The 27,389-nt window shown below is 46.7% G+C and overlaps 1 protein-coding gene across 1 annotated transcript in view; it reads right to left on the bottom strand.

The window, feature by feature from the left end:
* Nucleotides 1-5,186: 5,186 nt before the first annotated feature.
* Nucleotides 5,187-27,389, bottom strand: part of PPT2 (palmitoyl-protein thioesterase 2) — a 138,970-nt gene continuing 116,767 nt past the window's right edge. Inside the window, 3 exon segments of the mRNA XM_085640356.1 lie at nt 5,187-17,078; nt 17,080-17,162; nt 21,089-21,143. Of these exon segments, the coding sequence (XP_085496482.1) occupies nt 17,024-17,078; nt 17,080-17,162; nt 21,089-21,143 (193 nt within the window). The 3' untranslated portion in view covers nt 5,187-17,023.

Here is a 27,389-nt window from a genome sequence, read left to right as displayed (position 1 = left end):
ATTCCCCTGATCCCCGTTTCTTTCTTCCGCTCTCTCCCTCAGACTTCCCCCCTCTCGACTGTCTTGGTCTTAGCGCTGGGATACTTACGGGTTACTACGTGCTCTACAAAACCCTATTAACCCCTTCAGCGCGGCGCGGATTCCCGCGCCACGCTGAAGGTTCGTTGCGCGGGCGGGCTCATGACGGAACGGTTCCGTCATGAGCACAGCCCAACCGACGCTCATGACGGAACCGTTCCGTCATGAGCGCCGAAGGGGTTAATTAATAATAATAATAATAATTATGCCACCCTCCTGTGGGAGGGGGACATAGACCAAGCCCTGATTAGAGGGGTCCCCCATCTTCAAGAAGGCATGGACTGCCACCTAAGGGGTGGGATTGGCAGCGGTTGGCACACCTCCTATTCTTCCCGAGTTTTCCAGATGGTTTTCCCGCCCAAAGTAAGTGGGGGGGTTAAACCGGGGGCTGCCATCTGCTGCTAACAGCGGAGGGTGGAGGTCGCATTACAGAGGGGGCAGGCCTTTGAAGCTACTCCTTCTAGCACTAGCCCATCCAGGAGGAGGAGGTGTTACACCTCTGCCCAGGATTTGCATTGTTTCTGGTCCCAGAGAGCGGGGGCTCTCTACCCAGGGGTCCAGAAACATGTCTGGTGGTGGGTGGCTGCCTACAGCCGGTCAGAGACAAAAACAAGGTTTGGCAGGGGGCACTTCTGAGGTGCCCTATGGGTACATAGTACAATAAATCTCACACTGGCATCAGTGTGGATATATTGCAAGAGTAGTTTGGTACCAAACACTCTTGCATTCATTGAAGCCATCATGGTTCTGTGGAACTTGAGTTGTCGAGTTTCCAGCCCATGTACTTTCTATGACTTCACTGGCACTTACTTTAGGAAATGGATCCCCAATACTGTAGGGGCATATCAACTCATGCAGATAGGCCCTCACCTGTTGTATAGTGCCCCTGCTTTAGGGCAGTGAGGCCTGCTACAGGGGTGACTTACCTATGCCTTCAGGCAGTGTTAGCTGGCATGGGGACGACTTATTCATTTTCTCCTTCACAGGGACATGCACGCTGCAAGGGTAGTGGCATGGTCCCAGTGAGGGGGCCACCGGGGGACCCTCTTCAGCCGCAGGCTCTAAGTACTCAGAGTTCCATTTACTAGGGACTTACAGAGGGCAGAAATGCCAATTAGAGATTTGTTTTTAGGAAAGAAACACTGGCACAAGGGACCTGGTTGGCAGGGACCCTGTGCACTACATTTTAAACCACATCAAGACCAGGCAAAAAGTGGAGAGCTAACCATGCAAAAAAGGCACTTTCTCACACAACTGTAATGCTTTATTTGCTGCTATCAGCAAATACAATGTAATCAAATTACACGTAGTCCAGAATTCAGCTGTGTGCTTCAGTACATCCATTCACATGTCCATGCCTCTGAAGCACAAACAGATCTTCAATGCCTCTGTGAGAAGTTGGCCTGGTATATGCTGTCCACTAGTTATAGTGGGCACCTTGCACCAGTCCAAACAACCCTTATTGATGATTAGGTTTAAGACAACCTTTATTGAAAACTATCCTAGTGGTAGCTATGGAGAGCAGCCTTCAGGCTAAGTCTCGAAGGAATGTAAAGCAGCTTGGTTTACCAGATTATAACCTCTTGAATAACTAAACGAAAGGAGAACCACACAAGGTATATATATAAAATATATGTATTTATTTCTAAACACTCTCTACTAACCTCTTTATGAGATTAGAGTGCAAGGCACACAATAATACAGTTCTAAAACGACAGTAAATAGCACAATATACAATGTACCCAAGGGGGAGACCAAACCATATATTAAGAAAGTGGTATAAGAACCACGACTTGACTAGACACAGTGCCTAGAGCACGTAGAATCGCAGGGACCCCAAGGAACTACCCAAGGTAGTGACACAGGGGACCCACGGGGGACGAGTGCAGTGTGAGAACACAGCCTCGAGCTCCGTACAATCCTATGGGAAAGTCGCGGTTGGAATTTTAGAGTTTAAGGACACTTGAGAGAGAACTTGCAGCAAAACCCTTTTAGGCTTAGAAGGTTCTAAGGCCAGCACCCACTTGAGCACCGGAGTACTCGTGTTACCTAACCCAGGGAAGCCGGTGCATATGTGTCAAATGGTGTCGGGAATCTTCGATGTCATCAATGGAGAGTTGCTGCAAAGTGCTGCTGCCGAGGAAAGGAAAAGTGTCCGGTGTGATCCAAGCCTGGATCGAAGATGTGAAGAACCTGAAAGCGGAGGGGACAGAGTCTGGGTCACTTGCCAGTGACAAGGGGCACGATAGACGAATGCCCACCGATGTCAGGTGTTTCAGGTGCGATGAGGTGAAGGTTGACTCCACTGCCACGGAGACCAGGAGGCGTCGACGACGGCCACAGTCTGCAGGCGAGCTGTCCCACGAAGGATGTCGAGTGCTGGGGGGGTCGGTGTCCTGATTGGAGACCAACAAGCCTTGGCAACAGCAACCCACGCGGTGAGAGTAAAACGGCTTCGGTGTAGACCAGCGAGGTCCTGTGGACTCCCCAAGCAATGGAGAGTCAGGGCACGTCTGGAGCAACCAGGTAAGCCCGTTGAAAGTAAAAGTACCCTTCTTAGGGTCCCACAAGTTGACGGACAAGGGATCGCGAAGGGACCTCGAGAGGAATCACTAAACAACAGCCCATGGGTCACTCAAGGAGAGTAGGCCAGTAATCTTTGGTGGAATCACTGCTCGGGGTCAGGACTACAAGTAGCCCAAAGCACAGCCTCAGGGATCGCCAAGAAGCATATGCTGCTGCAAATGTGCATGGTGTCCAGGGGTTCGGGTTGCACAATCCCCACGAGGGCTTTGGATCTCAGGGTTGCTGAGAGCACGGACCGGCCTCGGGGAAGCTTGGAAACCCACCTCCTGTGTTGCAAAGTCTTCGGAGTCCTTCAGGAGCTGCGTAGTTGAAAACCGGACAGCTGCGTCTTTGGTGCCTGCCTTGCAGGGGAGTAACTCCTTTTACTCCAAGGGAGATTCTTCGGTCATCCAATGTCGTGTAGATAGTTGAAGTTCTGGGATTCTGTAGCAGAGTTTTGTCCAGGTAAATCTAAAGTCCTATAGTCAGGGGTTCCTACTTTATACCCAAGGAAGGGGTGCGACAAACTCTGGGGACCCACCTATGGGAAGGTCAGGACAGAGGGGTGGCCTCACTCATATCCTCTGTCCTGTTTCACGCCAGTGCAGGGGCTGGTAGCCCCTGCAACCGGTTTGAGCTGGACTGTGCACAGGGACACCAAATGTGCTCCCAGTGCAGACATCAAAGCACTCTTGGGAGTGCACCCACCCAGCCCCAATACACTAAAGCCTGTCTGGGAGGTGGTCACACCTCCCTGTGACTGTAAATCTATTGTCCAGCCTCCCCTTCTGGAGTTACGTCTAGCAGCAGGAGGGCAGACTCATGTCTGTGGCTGGCAGCATCCATTTTGTGATGCCAGGGTTCTGTGAAACTGGTACCGAGTGTAACGGTGAAGTCATATTTCTCCCTCTAGTTGGGTCGAATCATACCTCCCCCGCCAGTTACTGGCGGCGAGGTATGATTCCAAGGTGTTTGACACCAAACACGACATGCTTCCATGCAGCCATTCCAAAGTTAGCATTTACCGCGAGGTTATAATGCACTTAAGAGTATATGCTTTGGCTGCATCACAAACAACCCCGGAATAAAGGTTCCGAAGGCTGCAGAGGGGCTCTGCTCATGCATGCGCACCTTCTCACATAAAACCCAGCACCCTGCCTTCAGGATTGAGAAGGCCTGCCATAGGGGTGGCTGATAGGTTTATATGTGTAGTGATATGGATAGATATAGGGAACCTATATCTGGGTAAGGGGTGCATACACCACCTTACACAGGTTGCTGTAGCAGACCTGTTGTGTCATTTTAAATGGTCTCCCAGGGGTGGCATAATACTTGCTGCAGCCCCTGAGAGGCCTCTGGGGTACCTATGCCCTAGGTACATAGTATATCATATACTAGGGACTTATAAGGGTACCCCAGAATCCAATCTGTGATGTACCTAATGTACATGCAATCAATTTAGCGAGAAAGCAGTTAGGCTGGGGCCCTGGATAGCAGGGTCCCAGCCAGACTAAAGTCGAAAAACAGTGAAACATCAGTAAAAAGTGGGGGTAACCATAAGAAGCAGATCCTACTCTCCTACAGCCTCTTGGTGCAAACCAGGGATTTAAAACCTTTACAATCACCCCTTAAGCATTCTATAATAAAGCACGTAACATATATTTCTTTACACTACCCGGCAAGCCACCTTCAGTAAACAAGAATTCCCTGATCATTTATGACTGATGTCCAACACCTCCATTCCAGGAAAGTTCACTAAGTGGATAATTCACTAAGCGCTAGGTTACTTCAGTGTTTAAGCACCCTCGGACTGATGATGATGCGAGTTGGAGGCTCCTCGAAGAGTTTGTCAGTTTTGGGAGTCACTGCATTTGATTTTCTATCTTTCCGGTGGTCGCAAATCTGATCCGTGCTCAAAATGTCTGGCAATACTGAACAAGTGGTTGAAAATGTAGGACCGCTTTAACAGATTAACATGTTTAGGCAGTATGAGATGAAAGACGTTGCAATGAAACATTCTTACTCATGCTATCCTGCCCCATCCTTTTCCATTGAGTAATATTTGCACTTCTTTGAAATGTCTTATGCCATTACTGGAAATATCCAGAACAAGTCTAAAGATTTTATTTTGGGTGCTGACCACAGACGGAGTCTATGCCACCTAAATGTTTATTATGTTGAGTTTAGAAATGTTTTTCACTGCTCACGCCGTCATCACCAAGGTTGGAGGGTTGCATGTCATTCTACAGGAGTTCCAAGCTATTGCTGCAGGTAACTAGTTTTTCACCGTGCACACCTCCGTAATGTCTAGGACAAGTTCCTTTAACACATAGGAATAGCTTCATCTGTTTAGTTCGAAAATGAAACACTCAATAAAAAAAACACAATAATCAGTCCTGGGGGCACGGATTTGTTATCCAAAGAATATACTCCACTGTTGAGTCAAGGTCATTTCCCAAACCTGGACATTCTGCAGATTTTACTCCAGACAAGATGGCTGATCAATAGCCCAACAAGTCGAAAGTGAAAACAAGAAAGCAAAATTTGAGGTAAAAGGTTATTCTTTAATTTACATGTGCTTCAAGTGTTACAAAATGTTTAAGACCCAAAAAACACACAAGTAACGCAGCCAAAAACAAACGCAAAAAAAACACAGGCCCAATCTAGTCCAGTGGGGGCTGCAGGGAATGAATATACAATGTACACCCACTACCACCACCCCCCTGAAGTTGCAATCTCTTGGGGCACCATGACGCCAAGTGTTGTCCACGTGGGATGCAGTGAGTTGTAACAATTGCACCCATTCCCTCCATTAAATGTTTCATCAACAATACTAGGTGAGCGCTTCCAAAGGCACACTTACTCATGTCCTGAAGCAATTCTCAATCATATGCACCCAGCCTCCCAAAACTACGTGCTGTAGTCAAATCGTTTTTCTGACCATTACTTTCTGGGCACAGCAAAACATTATTAGCATATATTGATCTCCTTGAAGGAAGCTTCTGGAAGAATTTGGGCCCACTGATCCAGTCTGACCCAAACAAAGCCGCTCCCCACTAATATTTCCAAATCTTTTTATGAGCCTCCAGCTTGGCTAGAGGGTGGATTTGTGCAACTGAACAATTTCCCAAAACGTCTTTTTTGATGATGGACACCCAACAAACAGGCTAGCCAATCCCACGTCTGTGGACCAAAAGCCATACCGCTCTGCACAATGCAATGCTACGGAAAATTAAGCACACATTTTCCCAATAAAAGTTTCAAAAACAAATCTAAAACACATGCAATTCCCTTCCGCGGATGCAAATGTAAACACGTTTCAATAGGTAGCTTCCAATCTAATTACGTCTGGAGTCTGATCCTGAGCAAGATTGGTGGCCATGTCGAAACGCATGATGAGGCTCACTGCAATGGGCTGCACCCCATAACACATCCAATTTAAAGAAACAGTAGCCTACTTCAAAGTGCTAACAGCCACCAAACAAGATACATTGAGGAATGCAAGAATAGAATTGTAACATTAGAAAAACAGACAGGAACATTAAAAAATCTTACCCCTTCTTTTATAAACCCCTACCCCTAAACAACGGCAACCCCTTAAATTTACATATAATTCCATCCCACCCAAATACAGGGTTTCTGCCCAGGAAAGAAGCTCTTAACCCCTCCACACTCAGGTCTAAGACTGCTCTTCACTGGAAAAACCAACACTTTTTTGGTTAAAGTACTTTGACTAGCATCACGTTTCTGAAATGCTGCTTCAATTGGTGGTAAAGAAAGAAAGCCCATCCCCCAAAGTGGCGGAACAACAAATATGTCGTCAAACAGTGACATTACATTTTTCTTGTATTATGTTCAATAATTTGAGGAAGGGCAGAAAGAAACATGAAAACACTGGCAAAGCAGGGACATCAGCATAAACGTGTGCAGACATGTTTCAGTAGGTAGGTAGGGGAACAAGGTTTTGAGTCTGCAAACACAATGGTGCTTTAGGCAGAGGCTTGTTCTGCATGGACAGCAAAGGGGTTACCAGCTGCTACGCGTTCTTGGCCCCCGGTACAAAATGTCACTGCCCTTGCTACCCCTGGTCCCAGGAGTCATGAGGGTAGCAGTGGAACACAAGGTAAACTGGAATTTAAGCCCACGTTTGTTTTCACTCCTTACTGTGCGATCAGTACCAGTTTAGAGATTGACATCCCTTCCCTATTTACCAGTCCCTACACTGCCTTACCGACCCCACCTACCAGAAGCTCAACAAAACAAATAATAACAAGTATTTGCAATGCAATAGGTCTCGCAATTGCGAGATTTTGAGCTATTGGTATTGCAAATGACAATGCCTATTATTTTGTGTTTTTAAAAACCCGCAATAATAAAAGGCATAGTCATTTACAATACCAATAGGTCAAAATTTCTAAAATGCCAGACATACTGTATTGCAAATGCTTGTGGTTTACAAGCACCCCATGCTGGCTTTCACGTTAATGGAGGCCACGCCACTCTCTTAAGACGAGCCGTGCCTAAAGAAATGTCCGCGGCCGCTATCAAAGTTAATGCGCGACATGGGGCACTTTTACCCAAAAAAGCATTTGTTCTTCAAGTTGACAAACACATTTTTTTTTTTTTGTAAAGCTTCCTGTGAAACCGTGCATGGCACGCTGAATGTTGCAGGAAAGCATGTAGTGCCTGCAGTAGGAGAAACCATTTAAGAAAATAGTGCTTACAGAGTAAATAAAACTTAATGTGCAATAATCGAAGTAAAAGGGCCAGTCCTCATGGGAGGTTACAAATGAAGACAAGGCAGTACTAAGGAGGGACTAACAAGCCTATTAACAAATTAGAAGCCAGCATTTAGGAAGGACAATGGAACAAGCCAATGACAAATATGGGCGGAGAGTGGGCAGGCTTCAAGTTCCTAAAGCATGGCTCGCAGAGAAGCGCATGCGCTTCCCAGGCTCGACCTACAAAGTGAAAGGAGGCTCAAGGGGGTAGAGAAAAATGTGGAAAAGGAGCAGATGAGAGGCAAGAGTAAAAAAAGGGGTCAAAGCAAGAGTGAAAGACGGAAAAGAGGTGTGAGATGGAGCAGTTACATGCGCAAGAGAAGGAGCAGAAGGAAAAAGCTTGGCAGAAGCTGAAAGTGGGAGAGGCGAGTAAAGGAGCAGAAACGAAAAAGGGAGGCGGGCTCCTCAGACAAAAGGAGCCAGTCTGAAAGTGCCTAGACTGGTCGGGGGTTAGACAAGAGGGGGTGAGGGTGCTGGGCTTAGACACTTGCCCCAGATATTCCAGTGCTCTCGAGTTCTTGCAAAAGCCGGATGCATGGAGGTGTTTCACTTTATATTAGCTGTGGCGAACTGAGATGCAGCTCACAGATATTGCAATTGCGCTCAGGAAGGGCTATAACTGGGGATTCGCAGAAATCATTTCAGCAGGAGTTCCTCAAAATATGGGCTGGACATGATATGTAGGTGCAGTCCAAATTTCAATCCACATTTTGAGAAAACTCTTTAAGTGCTGTCTAAAACCTACTTCCTGATTTGCAATATTAACTGTTTTTTCACGGCACAAGGTTGAGTAGTGGAGAGGTGTGAGAATTTGTTCAGAGTTGTTGCCAGTTTAGTATTCTTTTCGAAACTTACTATGTACATTAAAATACAATAAAAAAATGTAAAAATGATTGCCGTTACTTAAAAATGTTGAATTGGCAAAGGCATATGTCGCACTTCGCTTTGCCTAAGGGGATAAAACTAAGTTTTAACGTGCATTAACTGTATTTTAATGTTTTACTTGGAATCAGTGGTTGTTTAATTGTTCCCTGTGGTCTTGTCTGCAAATGAAGAGCCCCTTTTTCATCAAAATATGTAACAGCATAATTCATCTGTTTGACGTACAGCATCATGGGTAACTTATTCTGTGAAGCACAAATTAAAGCCCTGATTCTCTGTGAAGTTTTGAAGTGATTGTTGCATGGAGTAAGCTATTACTTGCAGTCGAGCTGAGCTCATTCTTACGGTTGCAGTTACAGCTTTCCCATTGTATCAAAGTGTGATCTTTGGAAAATCACTCGCTTTCCAAAGCCCCTTAATCAGACAGAAGGTAGACGTGCTAGGGAACCCGCTAAATATTGGCAATAGGCGCTATGGAAAGAAGTAGACATTTATATTTGCGGAGAAGGCATAGCTTTGTTGCCGTCAGGTACCACCTCACAAATAATATATTTTCTATTTTCAGCCCAATTACGTGGGCCTTTTTAGGTATTGGAGGCCTGGCATACAACCCGGCACTTGAGACAGAAAACAGGACTGTGGAATAGCGAAGACCAAGCTTAAACTGTTTTCAGTATAAACAGCCTCAAATATGGCTTTAAAGATTAACGCGTCATTGTTTTGTTGATTAATTCAGTACTGCGAAGACATCTAACACTAAAAAAAGTGGCTTCTTACATTGTGCAAATGCTTTCATGTTGATTGAAGCCAAGGTCAAAGAATCAGCACAGACTCACTACGCTTAAAGGAGAAGTCGTTCTGCCTTTTGTTGCCGACATTGTACAGTGGGCGCATTTATTGTGTGGTGCGGAGCAGCAGCGATTCATGGAGCAGTAGAGTTAGCTTTCACAAATGAAAATTCCTCCATTCTCTCCATGTTATGTTTATTTTGGTTGTATGGAAGGCACATTTTCACTGTAACAACATGGACAGCAAAAGGGAGAGGCAGGGAGTGTGTGCTGTGATGTTGTCTCCTATGTCTTGAGTGTGCCTGAGACATAGATCTCAGACGCCCGGATCGCATCCAGCGCCAGCCATACTGCCTGTAGCCCCCCCAGGGCAGAATTGTTTGGACAAGAGAGCAGCTATGCGCGTTCTCAAAGCCAGATTGTTTAGAACCTACATGTTTTGAACCGGGTCTAGAGGAGGATGAAGTAAGTGGCCACAATGAGTTTCATTGCAGGTATTGCGCTTTTAATGTGGATGTGGTTTTTTGGAAAGGGGAGGTAGATATTTATAATCCAGCGGACACATTACTTTCAGGATCCTTGCGTAGACCCAGCCCTAGGCTGCCTATTAAGGCATGCCTGATTAACTTAACTATAGGTCTCTTCCTAAACATGCTGCGGATATTTGGCTCTCGCTAAAGACCTATGATTGGGATGTTATGTTTATTATGGAAACTTGGCTGAGAGACAGCTCAAATCCAGATATTTTCCTAGCCATCCCCATAGGCTATAGAATAGCTAAGGTTGATAAAGCAGGTAATAGACTCGGTGGCGACCTGGCCGGAATTATGAGGGAAGGTTGGGAAATTTCATATAAGAAAATTGAAGACATTGGACCAATAGAGGCCATGTCTTTTTGCATTAAATTTTCCATAACCTCCTCTATGGCAGGGCTCTCGGTCTATAGACCTCCAAAAACTGTGTCCACCTACTGGCAGAAACTGTATGACTGTATTGCCAACCTTTCCCTGAGGCATACTAATTTCACCGTTCTTGGTGATTTTAATGTCCACATGGATAATGTGAACTGCCCTTTAGCAGTTCAATTAGGAGATACCCTTAAAAGGCTAAACCTGACTCAAAAGGTATCACGTCCCACTCATGTAGCTGGTCATACTTTAGACCTTCTTTTTACTAATGATCCCATCATTCAGGTGGATGAGCCCTCACCGGTGACCTGGTTGGACCACTTGTTGGTCCCGTTCAGGCAGACTTGGAAGGTCTGTGTCAACTATATAAGGTCTAGTACGGAGAATAGGAGGAACTGGAGGAAGGTCATACCTGAATCTATGGGTGGTGAATTACATCACACCTCCCCCGAACTCTCTGGGGATCCCAACCTCGATGCTCCTCTCTTTAACGTTTGGGTCAACTCAGCCCTTGACAAAATAGCCTCCATTAAGACAGTTAAATTATCTAGGAACAAACCCTTGGCTCCCTGGTTTACCATGGAGCTTCGTATGGAGAAAAGCCTTTGTAAGAGGCTCAAGCGTGTCTGGAGAAAAAACTATGAACCTTCAGCCAAATGTGAATACAAGGCAGCACGGAGGAAATTTCACAGTTTGAAGCGTAAGATCATTAGAGACTACGTGGCAAAGCAGATTTAGGACTCGGATAATTCCCCAAAAGAAATTTTTAAGATAGTTCAAGGCTTTATGAAACCTCAGGCCTTGAAGAGCACTATTCCCCCATCTGTGGCTCTCTGTGAAGAACTAGCTATTTTCTTCCAGAATAAAATTTCCACCATTTATTCTTCCTTTCCTGTATCAGGTACTTCTGATATTGCAACTCATCCCATGTCAGATAAATGGTCAGCCTTTTGCCCGTTTGAGATGGAGGCGTCATTGAGGGAACTAATGAAAATAAAATCAGGCTCTCCACTGGACCCCTGTCCAGCCAGATTTTTTAAGCTATTAGCACCTTGGCTTAATGGCATCCTGAATCTAATTTGGAACACCTCTTTAGAGACTGAGATTTTCCCAACCGGCTGTAAAAAGGCCTATGTCCGGCCTATCCACAAGAAAGAGGATGCTGATCCAGCAGAGCTAAAAATTTCAGGCCTATCTCTCTTCTTCCGGCACCTGCCAAAATTTTAGAAAAAGAGGTCCAGAGACAACTCTCGGACTTCCTAGAATCGAATAACCATCTTCACGATTCTCAGTCTGGGTTTAGGACAGGCTACAGTACGGTGACAGCCCTTCTGGAGGTGGCCGAATCGATCTGGGAAATCTTAGACCAGGGAAGCTGTGCAATGTTGGTGCTGCTGGATTTGTCCGCAGATTTTGACACGGTTTCCCACAGGATCCTCCTGAATAGACTTCACCATTTAGGAGTAACAGGAACTGAGTCTCGAGGGTCGGTCGCAACAAGTATTTCTGCATCCCTATGTCTCCAGTTCCTGCCCTATGCCATATGGGGTTCCTCAGGGCTCTGCTTTGAGCCCCACGCTTTTTAATGTTTATCTGACTCCCCTTGCGGCAATTGTAGAAAAATGCGGGGTGAAGGTTGTCTCGTATGCAGATGATACTCAACTTGTGTTCTCTTTTAAAGAACACAACGAGACAGCCTTCGTCAATTTTAGACAGTGTCTCTTAAATATCTCAACATGGATGACGGACAGCTGCCAAAAATTGAACACTGATAAGATGGAGGTTTTATTTTTTAACCAACCGACTCCTCCATGCACTGCGCTGTGGTGGCCAACCGAGTTAAACCCGCCTCCGCTACCAGTGTCCTCTGCCTGGAATTTGGGTTTCAAGTTCGACGGCCAACTCACGGGCAAGGCACAAATTACTCATGTCTCCTCTCAGTGATTTTGGAAACTTAAGGCTCTGTGCAGATTTCTTCACTTCCTGCCGATGGAGTGCAGGAAGTCAATTGTCTATGCTTTAATTACCTCTCAACTCGACTATGCCAATAGCCTTTATATTGGTCTTCCTGAGTATCTGATGAGGAGACTACAGCTCATACAAAATGCGGCAGCTAGGCTGATCAGGAATGTGCCACTGCGACATCATATTACCCCCCATTTACGCAGCCTACATCGGCTCACAGTTAGGAGAAGAGTACAGTTCAAAGCCCTAGTACTTGCACACAGAGCAATCAGAGGGACGGGTCCTAAATATCTGAAGCGGAGACTTCAGAAATACTACCAAGCTAGGGCACTCAACTCTAATAGTTGTAACTTTCTGGTCATTCCTCGTTTCATGAAGGCAATGACCGGTGGCCGTGCTTTTTCTGTAAAAACTGCTACCCTGTGGAATACTATGCCCAATCACCTGAGAAAAATAGATGCGGAAACCCTCTTCAGGAGAGCTCTGAAGACTTGGCTTTTCGGCCTGCTCTAGATACGGTGGTCTTCCCTGGTTTCCTCTTCTCTTAGGTAGGATGCTAGCGCCAGGACACTTCCGTTGGAGGTAGCCGTGCGCTCTACAAGCTTCAATAATAATAATAATAATAGATGTTGTACGCATTTTAATGACAAAAAAGGCTCAATATAAAATGTAAACACTGAGCGTCAGGGGAGGGTGGGAGCAAATAGACCTGACTTCTTGTAGGTATGATGTTACTTGTATCATATCTGTAGCAATGACAGAAACAGCAAAATACAAGTCGGGTAGCACACTATGCTAAACACAGATTTGTAGCTTACGTGTTTTTAAGCCACTCCCCTACTTACATTTGCCACGCCCCTTTGAGAGACCCCCCAGTTTTTTCATCCCACTTAAAGCCCTGCTTCGCATCTATCCTGAAATGACACGAAAGTGTCCTTTACTGTCTAACTTCCCCTTTGTGCCTATCGTAGAAGTGATCTTTAATGTGTGCGACACCCTCACGTGCACACTTCCCTCGGGTCATCTATATGGCGACTAGTTGCGTCTAAGCTTCCAGTAATGGGTTTCATTTAATCAGTGAGGCAGTCTGGGAGTTGTAGTTTTGGTTCCACTCCCACTGCTGTGACTCACCTGCGCACGCTTAGCTCACTCTAATTGATCGAGGAAGTAGCTTGAAAAGTGTGACTGGGCCGGGTCAGCGTGGACACAGAAGTGGTTGGTATGTGACCTGTTCGCCCAATGACCCTCCCCTAACCTGCCCCCACGGCGCACCTCCGGTGGTGACCTTTTATGTATGGCCTCTCCTGCAACCCTCTTTAGTGTGTGACACGCAGCAGGGTCGGATCATGTCAGGGTTGTGGTGAGGGGGTGCTTGATGCGCCTAGCTGACAGGACACTTCGGTGCACTGAACTCCATAAGCGAAGTAATGCAGCGATATAAAGTCGAGAGTTACCAATCGGTGCACTGAATAACATTACATGAACTACTACTAACACCTGTTGTTTAAAGCGCTTATAAAAATTAGAAGGGCAGCATCAAGCGCTATATACAATAGTTATCATTACAGTGGTCATAGGTCACGTGTGCACCTTTCGGTAAATAGTCCAGGGCTGGCAGAAATTGTCACGATGACGTGCTGCAGCTACGTACAGCTGTACAGACAGCGAGCACTACTTTCAAGGGCAGGGTGCTTGTGCAGACGGTATGCACATGTTCAACTCACTGCTCTACGGTATGAACTACCTAGCATGCTCTTTAGTACAGACCGCAGCACTCACTGCTCTCTCGTATATTGTTGCTTATATTACTTTTTTTCGCTCTGGTTTTTAGGCCCCTCTAAGTACTACTTGCCTTTGGTTACAGTGTTATAAAAAAACGTGTTATGTGCATTTTCAATTACTTGGGAAAACAAGCCGGTGTTTTCCGTCTTTGCCTGCAGAGCAGCTGGGTCTCACAAAGTGGGTCTTTCAGCAGAGACCCGCAGCTCCACTCCACAGCGTTCTCTTCCCCGCCTTCTCAGAGCATCCTCCTTCGAGACACGTAGCCACTTCCTTGTGTGGGGCTCTCTGGCAGCTGGACACCGACAGGTCAATGAGAGAGCTGACTGGCGCATGCTCCAGGCGTGAAGCCAGCGTGGTTGCAGGACGCCTGTTGCATGCTCCTGCACGGCTCTCGTGAAGGCATTTCTTATCAGCTTATTAAATAAACAACCTGATAAGACGTAAAGCAGGCGAGCCAGTCCGGCTCGGAGACAAAGGGCGTGAACAGAAAACCCTCATTTCCAAAGGTAGCTTAAAGCCCTTTTCTGAAAGACCTCTCCTACAAAATCTCTCGCGGAGCAGGGCAGAGCAACGCACACGAGACCTAAAAAAGGCCCAAACTCCCCTTGGAGCCAACAAGTTGTATGCTGATTCTCATACTCCGTTTGTTTGGTATTCTGTGGGCTGATAAAATTTTCAATAGCTATTTTGAAACATACATAAAACAGCAAGCAAAATTCTGGACCGAATGTCAACTTTAACATTTTTCTATTTAGAATTCGCACTACTCTTGCTCAGAAATTGCTGTAAAAATTGTTACCGGCTATTGGGAAGTCAAGAAAAACTACCAAGTTTGACTAGTTTCCCACCATTTTGCCCCATTCCAGGGACTGTTCTACATTTTATCATATGCTGCGAAAATATTCTTCTAAGCATCAGCCATTGTAAAATATGACTCTGCTCATTTATAGGCCAAAGTAAGAGGAAATGCAAAGGAAAGCCAAGCAGTCGCCTGAGATGCCACCAGTAGTAGGCACCAAGTTGGACAATGCAAGTAGAAATGCTGGTCATGTACCAGAGAGATGTAATAATGACACTGTTCCGTGTCTGGTTACCTCACTGAGTTGCCCTGAGAACAAGATATTTTTTAGAACAATAAAATCCAAAGTTTGACCTGATCTGGAATAGTCAGGTGCGAAGCTGTAAACTTCTACTGAAATAATTAAGATATACTGTGTTGGAAGTTCTGAAAGTTTTGGACGGTCATCAAGGTTATACTTATTTCAATAAAAATAAAAAATAAAAATTTTAAAACTATGGGCTGATTTGTGGTGTTGTGTACCTGTCCACCAAACTGACGGTTTGGAGGCCCAATTTAAGTGTGGGAGGATCACCAGCTTTCTGTTGATAGAGCCCCAATACTCTCAGTCAATGGACACCTTCCTCTTAACGACCTGACAGGGTATGGGTCGTCGAGGAAGGGCATTACACGGCCTGGCCTAATTAGGGTTGGTGATGTCTAATTAGGGTCATTAGTCTTTATTTTTTCAGTAGCAAACTCCACCTTTGGGAGTTTGTTTTTGAAAAACAAAAACGTTAAGGTTTTGTGGGCAGCCGTCAAAACAGTGGCCATCTACCAATTTCTTTGTACCTTAAGGTACAGAAATAACTGCGGGCCAGCGGTGATCTCTAAATTTGGCATTCGTCAGTATGGCGGATGTAATGTCCTCCTCCAACCCAACAGTTGGAGTACTGCCCGTACAATTGTAAATCAGCCCCTGCCAGCCTTTGCTTCTTTTTGTCTTCATTGACTGCAATTTTGGGATTTCACAGCCAGAGTCATTCGCAGACTATTATGGCCCAAAGGGGCGTGAAGTAAGCTCTGACCTTTTACATCCATACTACTAATCCTGAAAACAGCAACACGAAAAGGGAAACACATCACCAACGCAGCTTGAAGTCCTGCACCTTTTTCTGTGCTACATGCAGGAATTTTAAATGGTCATTTAAAAAAAACAAAAAAAAAACAGTACGACCGTTTTGGGAGGGGGCCACGGGTCATATTTGTGAAGCCATGGGAAAGGAACTCACCCTTACGCCAAGATTGAGGCTCCTTAACATGTGGGATCAGACGGACCTCACAGAGGTAGAACGACAAATGGCAACACTAGGATATACTCTAGTTAAACGGGAAATTGCACGGAGGTGGGGGGTAGCAGACAGACCTTCACTTAGACTACAGTTTAGAGAATAATTGTTTGGTTGCCAAAAAAGAAGTGTTCAAAGCACAAGGGTGCCCTAAGAAATGGGACAGAAAGTGGGGCAAATGGAACGCCTACCAGGGGCGACATTTGCATTTCCCCATCAGTAGAAATGGAACTGCAACGCACTGGAGAGCGACACATGACTTTGCTGTGATTGTAATTGATGTTTTCTCCCTAGGATTGCTAATTCGATGTGTAAATAACCGAACTGTCAACTGGATTATGTATGTAACTACGAGTCAAGCGACAACCAATAAAAATATTTAATTAAAAAAACACACAGAATAATAAAAAAAAACTATATACAGGGAGACACTTCTCTTTAATTTCCCGGATTATGGTTGTCTCCAAACAATGAAATTGGGCGGGGGTGTGATGCACTGGGCTTTTTTGATAGACGCGATATAGTAAAGGCACCAGTTTTCACCGACCTCAACTTTAGTTGTTTGGTGATGACCAGGATAGCAATCTGGGAGGGCCTACATCACACTCTCCCCTCCATTCTGAAAGTGAGATGAGGGGGTAGTGCAGTCGTGGTTATCGCAGACAGATGTTACACTACTCAAAAACTACCATCAGACTGAGGATAGGAGACTGAACATTCTGACATGTAGACAAGGCACATTTCTGCACAAGGACAGAACACCACTAGCAGCTTAAAAATAAATAAATATAAAATATTGGAAAGTTAGGGCTTTTTCCTACTTCTTTCCCTAAGGATTTGTCCTCCACTATCCCAGTCGGCTTTCCCGTTACCATGGCAGTGTTTGCAAAAATGAAACCTACTAGGATGAACAGAAACGCAATGACTGACAGGCGTTCACTTCCCTACAGCAATCCCACCCATTGCAATCGAGGTTGGGCAGACATTTTGTGTTCTTTGCATCAAGGCCTTAATACTCCTGTGATCTTCTCAGCCCAATGCTCCCCAGCATGAGAACCACCCAAACAGCTGGCAGCCTCTGGCTGGGGTGAGGAGGGTCGAGGGTCTGTGGGAGGGAGGACTGTCTTCAATCCACTTATTGGCTCCCCTATGTCAGCCATTTTTCAATGTAGGACTCGTAGACGGTAAGGTTGGAGTGCCAGGTGGTGCACTCCTGGAACGGTGTACGAAGTGATGGCACGCCGGACGTCCAGCGTCTTCAGGCCGAATGCATCTTGCAGGTACACCTGAAACAGGAGAGAGAGTGTCAGACATGCTACTCAACCACAACGGATGGAAGAGCGACAGCACGGCAGGGGGAGGGGTGGCTGTGCAAAGCTGACAGGACAAACAAAAAAAGAAAACACAAACAACAATTAAAGATAGACTGGGAAGGAGAATAAGAAAGATGGAAAGAGTGAAAAACTTAATGAGGTAGAGAGCGATAACAGATAGGGTAAAATGCCATACGATGACCCAGGGCATGGATGAATTCTGTATGTAACTGGCAGGTCCCAGGCTCTAATACTGGTAGAGATCATTCAAAATTAGTTCCTTCAAGGGTGCTTTGGACGGCCTGCCCTCGGGAAAAGCCGCCGGGCCAGACCAAATCCCGGTTGAATTTTATAAACTGTTCCAAGATATTATAGCGGTGGATATGCTCAATGTTATGATCCATACACAGCGGGGGGGGGCTACCCCCAGAGTCCTGGGGTATGGCAGATATTATCGTTATCCCTAAAAAGGGGAAACCCCCAACACTCCCTGGATCATACAGGCCCATAACACTCATGAACTCCGATATAAAAATCTACTCTAAAATGTTGGCGACGAGGCTCGGAGGAAACATAGAACAGCTTGTAAGCTCCTCGCAGCACGGTTTCATACCAGGCAAGGGAACCACTCTGCATGTCAGGACGGCCATAACAATGTTTGACGCCGCAGGGTCCCTGGGGGATCCTATCGCAGCATTATTCTTAGATGCCGAGAAGGCCTTCGATAGGGTCGCCTGGGGATTTTTGTGGGCGATTCTGAAATGGTGTGGTATTGGAGACGGTTTCATAACTGCTATTCAAGCTTTGTACGTAGGTCCAACAGCCAAAATGAAAGTAAACAAGGGTCACTCAGATACAGTGGTTATCTCTAGGGGTACGAGACAGGGATGTCCTTCATCTCCCCTGCTCTTCGCACTATTTCTCGAGCCTTTTTTACGTAGGTTGGAGAGAAACAATAAAATTCCCCCAATGGTTTTAAATGGCCGGGTAATCAAAATTTTGGCATACGCAGACGACGTTGCCATACTCACTCCGAATCTGGATTTAGCTATTGGCGAGGTAGAAATGGAAGCTGGTATGTTTGGGCAATTTTCGGGCTATAGGCTGAACAGGTCTAAAACCCAGATAGTTAAGAATAGATATGTTCTTTGTACTGACACTAGAGTTGTCCTTTCCGCTACTTATCTGGGGATAGTAATAACCCCAAACTTGGATACTCTCGTTGAGTTAAATATAAGTCCTCTGGTTGAGAAAGTAAAAACAGATTTAGAGAGAATTAATAATCTACATCTTTCGTTAGTTGGATGCACTAATGTACTTAAAATGAGTATTTTACCAAAATTCTTATACCTATTCAGAGCAATCCCGCTAATTTTCGTAACTAAGTGGTTCAATGTCCTGGAAGGTATATTTAACAAATTTATATGGTCCCATGGGAAAACTCGTAGGGCCTACAGATTTATGACTTTACCGAGGGATAGAGGCGGATGGGGAGCTCCGGATTTCAGACTATATTATTTCGCAACTGCTCTTCAATATATGCAGGGGTTAATTGGAGGAGTGGGACATCTTCAGAAAGCTATTTCATCATCCACAGACATATATGCAATTTTATTAGGACAAGAGACAGAAAATTGTTTCTTATATTATACTGACCTTGCGTACTTTAGAGAGAAACAGTTTAGGACCCTTAATGCAGCGATATATGTCTGGAAGGTTTTTCAGAAGCGGATGGGACTTGGTCGGTTTAATAGATATGTCAGACTGTATAATAATAAGATGTTTCCCTCAGAAATCTTTTTAGATTCAGTTATGGCCTCATGGAATCAAAAAGGAATCGTACAAATTGGGGATCTAAGAGATTCTGAGCGAGTGGCACAGTTTGAAGTTCTTGTAAATAAGTATGATCTGTCTAGGAGAGATTTTTTTAAATACTTACAGGTCAGAAGTTTTCTTGGAGACAAACGCGGTGGTATAGCAGGATATAATACCAATGACTTTATGGAAATATTAGTTAACGGGGGTCTACATACAATCAGGTCCGCGTATGCTTTATTAAGTAAAACTAAAGTTGATGACTTGGATAAACATAGTCGCAAGTGGGCTGAGAAACTTGGGGGAGAAACGGAGGATTTTCAGGAGTCGCTTGAATTGGGCTGTACCATCCTGTGCTCTGCTCCTTTGCAATCTCAACATTACAAAACTCTATTTTCGCTTTACCATACACCTGCTAGAATCGCCAAATGGGGGGGCAGCGCCGGGATAAATTGCCCTCGCTGCAACGCACCTGAGGCTGATATAATTCATATGTTTGCTACCTGTCCCCAACTGCATACCCTTCTTCGTGATATAGAGAATTTCCTGGATAGGGCATTTGGGATACGGTTAGTTCTCTCTCCCGGGTGGATTCTGCTTGGAGTAGGCCATGATGGAATAAGTGAAGAAGTTAAGAGGTTTGTCTTTATGACAATGGCGGTATTTAGATTAATTATAGCTAGGGCCTGGCTAGACAAAACTCCTCCCTTAATGCAGGTATGGCTAGCAAAACTTATTGCGACATATAATCTGGAAAAACCTATATATGCAAAAAAGGGGAGAGCAGGGAAGGCTCTGGGTAAAAGAATTTGGGAACCGCTAGCAAGATGGAGAGAGGGGATAGGGTAAAATTGTAGTATGTAAGCCATCGTTTGGTTAAGATATGGTAAGCTGAACTATATTTGCTCTTGTATTTGATGTACTATTGTTTATTCGCATATATTATGTATAAAATGTGCACTGTTTATTGAGAAAATATTAAAAAGAATTTATAAAAAAAAAAAAAAAAAAATTAGTTCCTTCCAACTTCCACAAAATGAACTAGTAAACTGGATAACAACCTTTAATAAAAAAGGGCAATACAGTTTGATGCGCTTAATCTAGTGGTGGATGACACCTCACCCCAGCCTTCTTGTGCCTAGGTAATCATAGACTATGTGAGATAGTGGTTTGGACTCAAAATGGTAGGTAAAGAAGACGCTGCCTGAAGACAGCTGCTGAGAAACGAGGAGGTGGCAGCCACCTGGGTATAAAGACCACTTGTGAGAACAGCCCCCCACTTGCTTGAAGCACACTGTCTGGAATGCAGCCTGGTGGCCATGCAAACGATGGCCCATGACATCACCGCACCAGGCCATTACCTGGATACTGTTCTCTAAGCAGCCGGATGTTCATGCTTCCCACAACACCTCTAGCAGTACACCTGGGTTCCACTTCTACTAAACTTCACCAGTATTATTACTGGCCTTACAAAGAGTATGCACATTCATTTAACCAGGGTTTGCTTATCACTGAATAGGGTTGACATGGCACAGGCCCTCTGCAGCACTACTGAGGGCACCGACAGGTGAGGCTTTTGCCTGGACCTGCAAGAGAACACTGCATAAGGGTCTTCATATGATGAAGTGAAGCTGTTCGCACGACTTACCCCAGTGAACCAGAGCAGTGTTCAAGAATATCCTGATGCCTCCCACTGTCTTCTGCTGCCTCCTGGCGTGGTGCAACTGTGATGGTGCAGAACTTGCCACCAACTGCCCTCTATGGGACACTGATGTACACACAGCGAGAGACATGCACTCAATTTTCTGCAAGATATTTTTCAAAAACACTTGGTCGTCCACAGCAAATTCTGCAACAACAATAGCAGCAGGACTCTGGTTTCAACGGCGGAAGCTATGCACTCATACATGCGGATCAAGGATCTGGATCATTAAGTGGTGGTAAAAGACTAGTGGTACTGGCAAATTGAGCATATTTCCTTCGTAGAGCATACTGTGACCAGAATAGACCATAGGTGTTCAATACATTGCCAGTTATGTAGTGTGGGCTTCGAAGGGCGAGAGCCGAGGTGCGATCCTCCTTACCTTCTGATGATGCATGTCCATCACCGTCTCGTTTTCGTTGTAAAAACCAAACTGGCTGAAAACCAGAAAAGAACCATTCAATTATTAATGTGCTTCTACTGTGTATCTGGTCATCTCACTTCCAATATGACAACACTGCACACACTGTGCAAGAGGTCAGGACAAAAACTATAAGTCAAGTTTATTGATTCAGCTCTGCAATAAAGCCACACAATAATAAAGCAGAGTTTACACATTGCCGAATATCCAAAAATATGCACTTCATTATGACAATACATGTTCAGATAAAACGACATAAAAACATTCCCATCGACAGGCTCCCTTATACTAACATTCCTGCTTTCTGCAATGTCATGGGTGCAAAGTACTTCCTGAATAGGTTAAACACCTCAAGAGGGTTGCAATTAGTCCACGTGGCTTCCCTTGGTAACATGGATGTAACAATCATCCTCCACTATATCACGAAAAGTTTAGCTAAGCAGGGATGAACAACAAATAAAATCATAGATGTTAGATCAAGGGTGTGTCGTCAGTGCAAAAGGAACAGGGACTGAAAATGGCATATCTAGTTATTTTTAAACAATACATTTCATATTATAAAAGCAAGAGAGAACAGGCGAAGAATAGTATTGTAACTAAGCAACAAGCAAATAAAAATGCTATAATTGATTTTTGACTGCCAGCTGATGGCTTGGGAATATTGAGCCACCTCAAGGGCTTTATCTGTGCAAAGAAAGCAAAGAGTGCATCCGTGCAGGGTGAAGAGGTAGTTAGAAAAGATATTATTTCTTTGCTACAAACAGGTTAAGTGCTATATATAGTTGCCGTCTAGAACGACTAATGACTTTGGAGACATTAATCTGCCTCGAAGGCTTTGCCTGTGCAGGATAGCTAAAGTGCATCTGTGCAGATCAAAGCTTTTAAAAATATATATATGTCGGCATAACCAGCAGGTAAGTATGATTGTCTAGAATTGCTATTGAATAGAAAATATTAGACCGCCTCAGTGGCTACGTATGTGCAAAACAGCTAAAGTGCATCCACACAGGGAAGATATTATGCACAGATACCAGAGATCGACCTATTCAACCTTAGCTCGCCTTGCATACCAACTATAAGTGCTGCCCTACCATTCACTTGTGCAAAACAGCAAAAGTGCATCTGCGCAAGGCAAAGCTTTTAAAAATATATTGGTGCCAGAAATAGACCTATACAACCTTGTACCGCGTTATATGACAGCAATAAGTGCTGCTCCCCAACTCACTAATGAGGTAGCACCTATGTAGGGTCAAATCACTGCCCTAATCCTCCCATCGAAACAAAGAGCAAGTGCACTTTAGACCAATATTCACCATGTGTTCCAAACATCTACCTGATGCCCCAGACATGAATAACATAATAAGCTCCCTTGCTTCTCATTCTTGCTAGAGTTGCTACTCTCCAAGCCCTATTTTTTAATCGGTCATCTTCCCTTCAAAGCAGTGAATATATACGATGCTACAGCCTGATAGATCTCTTAAGGTGAAAGGGCATCCTTACAGCTCTTCGTACAGTATTTATAAACAAGGGGCGGAGTTAACATCTTCGAGGGGCTAATGACTTAATACAGAGTAGCATAAAATGCTTCAAAGTTTCTAGCCCGCCGAGGGAACAGTCACACATACCAGCTCTCTGTCCATGACCCTTGGACCAGGATTTGGTATAGGACTGAACCTGTAGCGTGCATAGCCTACATCTGAGTTATAGGGCTCTTTTGTCAGGAGGCTAAGTCAAGGAAAGACTCCCAACGTGGTTCAGCTTTTATGTCCAGATAAATAGATAAGGCAATTTTTGTAGCTTTGTGCTTTTGCCACCTGAAAGCCCAGAATTTCCTTTTCACCGCGGGTAAGGTGGCTTTAGTCACATTTTCTGGCTGGAGCCTCAAATCTATACTCTCTATCGAGCTTAGCATATCCTCTACATGTCTAAACCAAGACAAACTTTACCATTCAGGCATCTCAGGATGTCCCTCAGCTCTTTTGGTACTCTGCAAGAACAGGGGTGGTCCAGAGTCTAATCCAAAAGCTTACTTGGTGGAAAGCAATGTAATCCACTGCAGTAATCATTCCCAATTCGGCTCTGAGAATTATCATTGGTGTTCTTGCGACTAGGTGTAACAGTCGTCTCAGGAAGGAGTTTTCCACTTGTTGTAAGGCCTGCATATTGACATGTCCCCAGATTTCAGCACCATAGGAGCTTGCGGCTAAAGCTTTGGTTTTAAACGAAGTCAGTGCAGGCTTTATCAGACGGTTATTACACTTGCTTGCAAACGTCCGAACCACTACGGCCTGTTGGGCGACGACCACTTTGGATTTGGTTACTTGGCCATCCCAATGAAGATTATTGTCAATCCAGATACCCAGGTAATGGAAGGTCTTAACCGGTTCTGTTGGATTTCCATAGATCCTGAAATTCGATTTTAACTTGGCCTTTGATTTCATTATCATGAGCTTTGTTTTCTGTATGTCAGTTGTTAATTTCCTAGATTTACAGAAAAGTGGTGCACTGACAGTTCTGTGCATGCTAGAATGACCGCATCAACAGCACACATAAGGATCAGCATTTGGTAATTCCCCAGCTTGGGTACATCCTGGCAAAGATCGATAAGCGACTTCCCTGTGGCGTTAATATAGATGTTAAATAGAGCTGGTGCTAGTAAGCATCCTTGTTTAACCCCTGTGTAAATAACAAATGTGGTAGTGCACTCGCCTTTAGGACCATATTTTACAGCTGCTGCGTTACTGGTGTGGAGGTTAATTAGCAGGTTCAATAGATATTTTGGAACAGCGTGGTCCTCCATAATGTGCCTGTAGGAAATGGGACCCCCGGCCGGCCAGGGCTTGCGCCACAGCCAGTCAGAGACCACCACTCCTATGAAAGGTCGACCCCTGCTCGCCCTCTAGGCAACGCGGCGCGGGCAGCCAGGCCTATCTCGGAGGACGTGTGAAGCATTTGCGCACGCACCCACCAACAACAACCTCCCGGGCCTCCCACAAAGGAACTCCACACCAAGTATATATATATGAAAAATAGATTCTGTATTAAGCAGGACACATAGGAACACACATCGTACAAGGTGCCAGGGGCACGGGTAGGGGCTTCGGGGAAGAAGGTACAGCACAGGGCCAAGGGACCACGGCCAGGAATCACATAGGGGACATCTGGTATTCAAGGGGGGAAAATAGGACAAGGTACACAACAACAGGAGCACCCGTAGAGGTGCAACACAGAATACGTGTAGGGATCACATTAGACCTGGTCCATGGCAATCCACAGGCCAGCGGGCCTTTCTGGGGCAAGGTGCCCAAGTGTCTCGATGTTCATGGCAGGGAGCCCGGGGCAAAGCTAAACGTAGCAGTGGCCCACTAAGTGCTGGGCCACTGAGGGACCCCGTGGGAGCCTTACCGGCCCTGGGGAAAAGGGTGCCAACGGGTGGGGCCACTCGGGCTCTGGGGGGCAATGATACGGTGGAGCCTCTTGGGCTCTGGGGGCAATGCCACAGGTGGAGCCTCGCAGGGCTCAGACCATTGGGGGGGCACGCGGAGTCCCTCTCGGGGGACTGGGCTTCGTGGGAGGCCTCCTGGGCCTCGGGCACAACCGGAGATTCACTCGAGGGGGGGGGGCGGACACCGACAACGTGTCCCGACGCCCCTCCTCCCTGGGGCTCGCAGCAGCACTCACCGGTTTTGGTGCGCCGGTCTCCTTCGCTGCGCCAGCCTTCTCCTTGTGCTCCGGGGCTCTCTCTCTCTCTGGAGCCCCGGGGAAGGTCAGCAGCTTCACGGGGGTATTGCAGGGGCGCGGAGTGAGCTCCCGCCGCTCCTGCTACGTCGTTTTCCTTCGGCCGGCCTCTCCTCCTTCTCCCGGGCCGGCAGCCAATCACGGCGCGGCCTGGGGGATGACGCCAGTGGGGAATCCCGGGCCGGCAGCCAATACCAGCGCGGCCCGGGGATGACGTCACTAGGGTCCCGGGCGGCGGCGGTGAACTCGGGGAGAAATCGACGAGGAGTGGGCTCCCTCGTAAGGCACACGGGCAGAGAATAAAGCGAGGTAGGCACTCGCTGGGGGTATCGAACACTGGGAGCACGGGGTAGACGTCGGGTGGGCACCGGCTCGTTGAATGTAGCGCTACCAGCGCTGGTGCAGGAGTGAAGGACCCCAAAGCGGCAGGGGCAGGGAGCAGCGCTTCCAGGCGCTGGGCAGAAGGGACAGCGCTCCCCCAGCGCTAGATGCAGGCTAACAAAGTCCGTCGGTAGTCCAGGACCTCAGAGGGGGCCCAACAGCGCCAAAGAGGGGAAGGGGCCATCCTTAGTCCAGGAGTAGGGCAGGGCCCAGGGAGGCACGCCACCCCTGAGCCCCAGCAGCAGCAGCTCCGGGTAGATTCAAGTTGGAGAACAAGAACAAGTCCAGGGTGTCCCAGCACCCTTTTTATACACACATTCTTGGTCTGAAGGGGCAGGCAGGGGGAGAACCAGCTGGAACTGGTTATGGGGGATTCTTTACACTGGCCAGGCTAGGAACATCAGCCGCACCCCAGGGGGGTGGAGCCAGCAGTGTCTGGGGAAAACCCAGCCTCATTCATGACACTCAAACCAGACGGTCAATCCACAAGCAGACCCAGGCTCACTCCTCCCCTCACATCAGTATGCTAAACACTCCATTCACCACCGGGCAGACCCTCCCAGATCCTGGGAGCCAGGCTCACCAGCCAGCCCCGGCCAATCATACGCCAGGCACATATTCCACAAATATGCCAACTTCCAAAAGAGGGACTTCTGCACTAGACACACTCATACCTCATATACCGTTGCGCAGCATTCAACCTCCCGAGTTCATCCATACCAGACTTGACCCTGCACACCCTACGCACCGGGAACTACTGAGGACTCATCCATTCCCCATGTATTCCTATGGAAGGGGAGGTCGCTCTCTCCTCACACTCACTCAGAGGGGGAATCACCATCCCCAGGTTACATATAGCATAAAAACTTCAGGGGCGGACCTGCCAGAGGGGCCAGGTCCAACACACGTCCCTCCCAGCCCAAAGGCAGGGTAGACCAATCACTACCGTGATGGACTTCCCTGCTTGCAGGGCGATAGAACATGGACGTGGCCCGCGCTACCGAGCCACCCTCCAGTTCAACGCCTACCTGGACCGATAGACACACACAGGCTAAAAATGTGAAAAAAATGAAAAACAATAAAGACATAGGCCCAACCAGGCTATCCTACTGGTACGCCTTAGTTGTCTGTGACTAGGACCAGGCCCTGGGCTCCCCAGATACCACTGGTCCCTGCTAATCCGGAGTGGGGGGTGGTAACCCCGGGCCCACAATAGCCCTTCTCCACTCCCTTTCTCAGGGTAGCCACGCCTACCACTGTTCCTTCCACCTAGGGTCCGCACCCTCAGGCTTGCCAGAGGTCACGGGCAAGAATGCCCCACCCTACCTCTACTTCTGAGGTTCCGCGTCCTCCCAGGGGGAACACCCTCAGAACACACCTTCCTATCAGTTTTGGAACTTCCTCCCTCCACTGGTCTTCCACCTGGGAACTAAGCGTTCAGCTCTCCCCAAGGCAAGCCGCAGCAGCGCCAGCGGTCTCCCTTGTCCAGGATACAACTTAACATAAATTCAATAAAACGAGCCGCGGCAGCACTAGCCGGTCTCAAGGTTCAGCTCTCCCCAAGGCAAGCCGCGGCCGAGCCAGCAGGTCTTCCTTGTCCGGGATACAACTACCATAACTTTCACAAAACGAGCCGCGGCAGCGCCAGCAGGTCTCAAGGTTCAGCTCTCCCCAAGGCAAGCCGCGGCCGAGCCAGCAGGGCTTCCTTGTCCGGGATACAACTACCATAACTTTCACAAAACGAGCCGCGGCAGCGCCAGCAGGTCTCAATGTTCAGCTCTCCCCAAGGCAAGCCGCGGCCGAGCCAGCAGGTCTTCCTTGTCCAGGATACAACTTAACGTAAATTCAGCCAGGGCGACACCTGACGCCTAAACCATATTCAGCGGGGTACGGGGGGGACACCTGACGCATCAGACACATTCAGCGGTGCACGGAACACATGATGCCTCCAACACATTCAGCGGGGTAAGGAAGGACCCTGACGCATCAGACACATTCAGCGGTGCACGGAACACATGATGCCTCCAACACATTCAGCGCGGTAACGTAAATTCAGCCAGGGCGACACCTGACGCCTAAACCATATTCAGCGGGGTACAGGGGGGACACCTGACGCATCAGACACATTCAGCGGTGCACGGAA

This window comes from Triturus cristatus, unplaced genomic scaffold, assembly GCF_964204655.1.
Source record: "Triturus cristatus unplaced genomic scaffold, aTriCri1.1 SCAFFOLD_196, whole genome shotgun sequence".
NCBI lineage: Eukaryota > Metazoa > Chordata > Amphibia > Caudata > Salamandridae > Triturus > Triturus cristatus.
The sequence above is the reverse complement of the archived record's forward strand: the minus strand, read 5'-3'. Positions and strand labels throughout refer to the sequence as shown.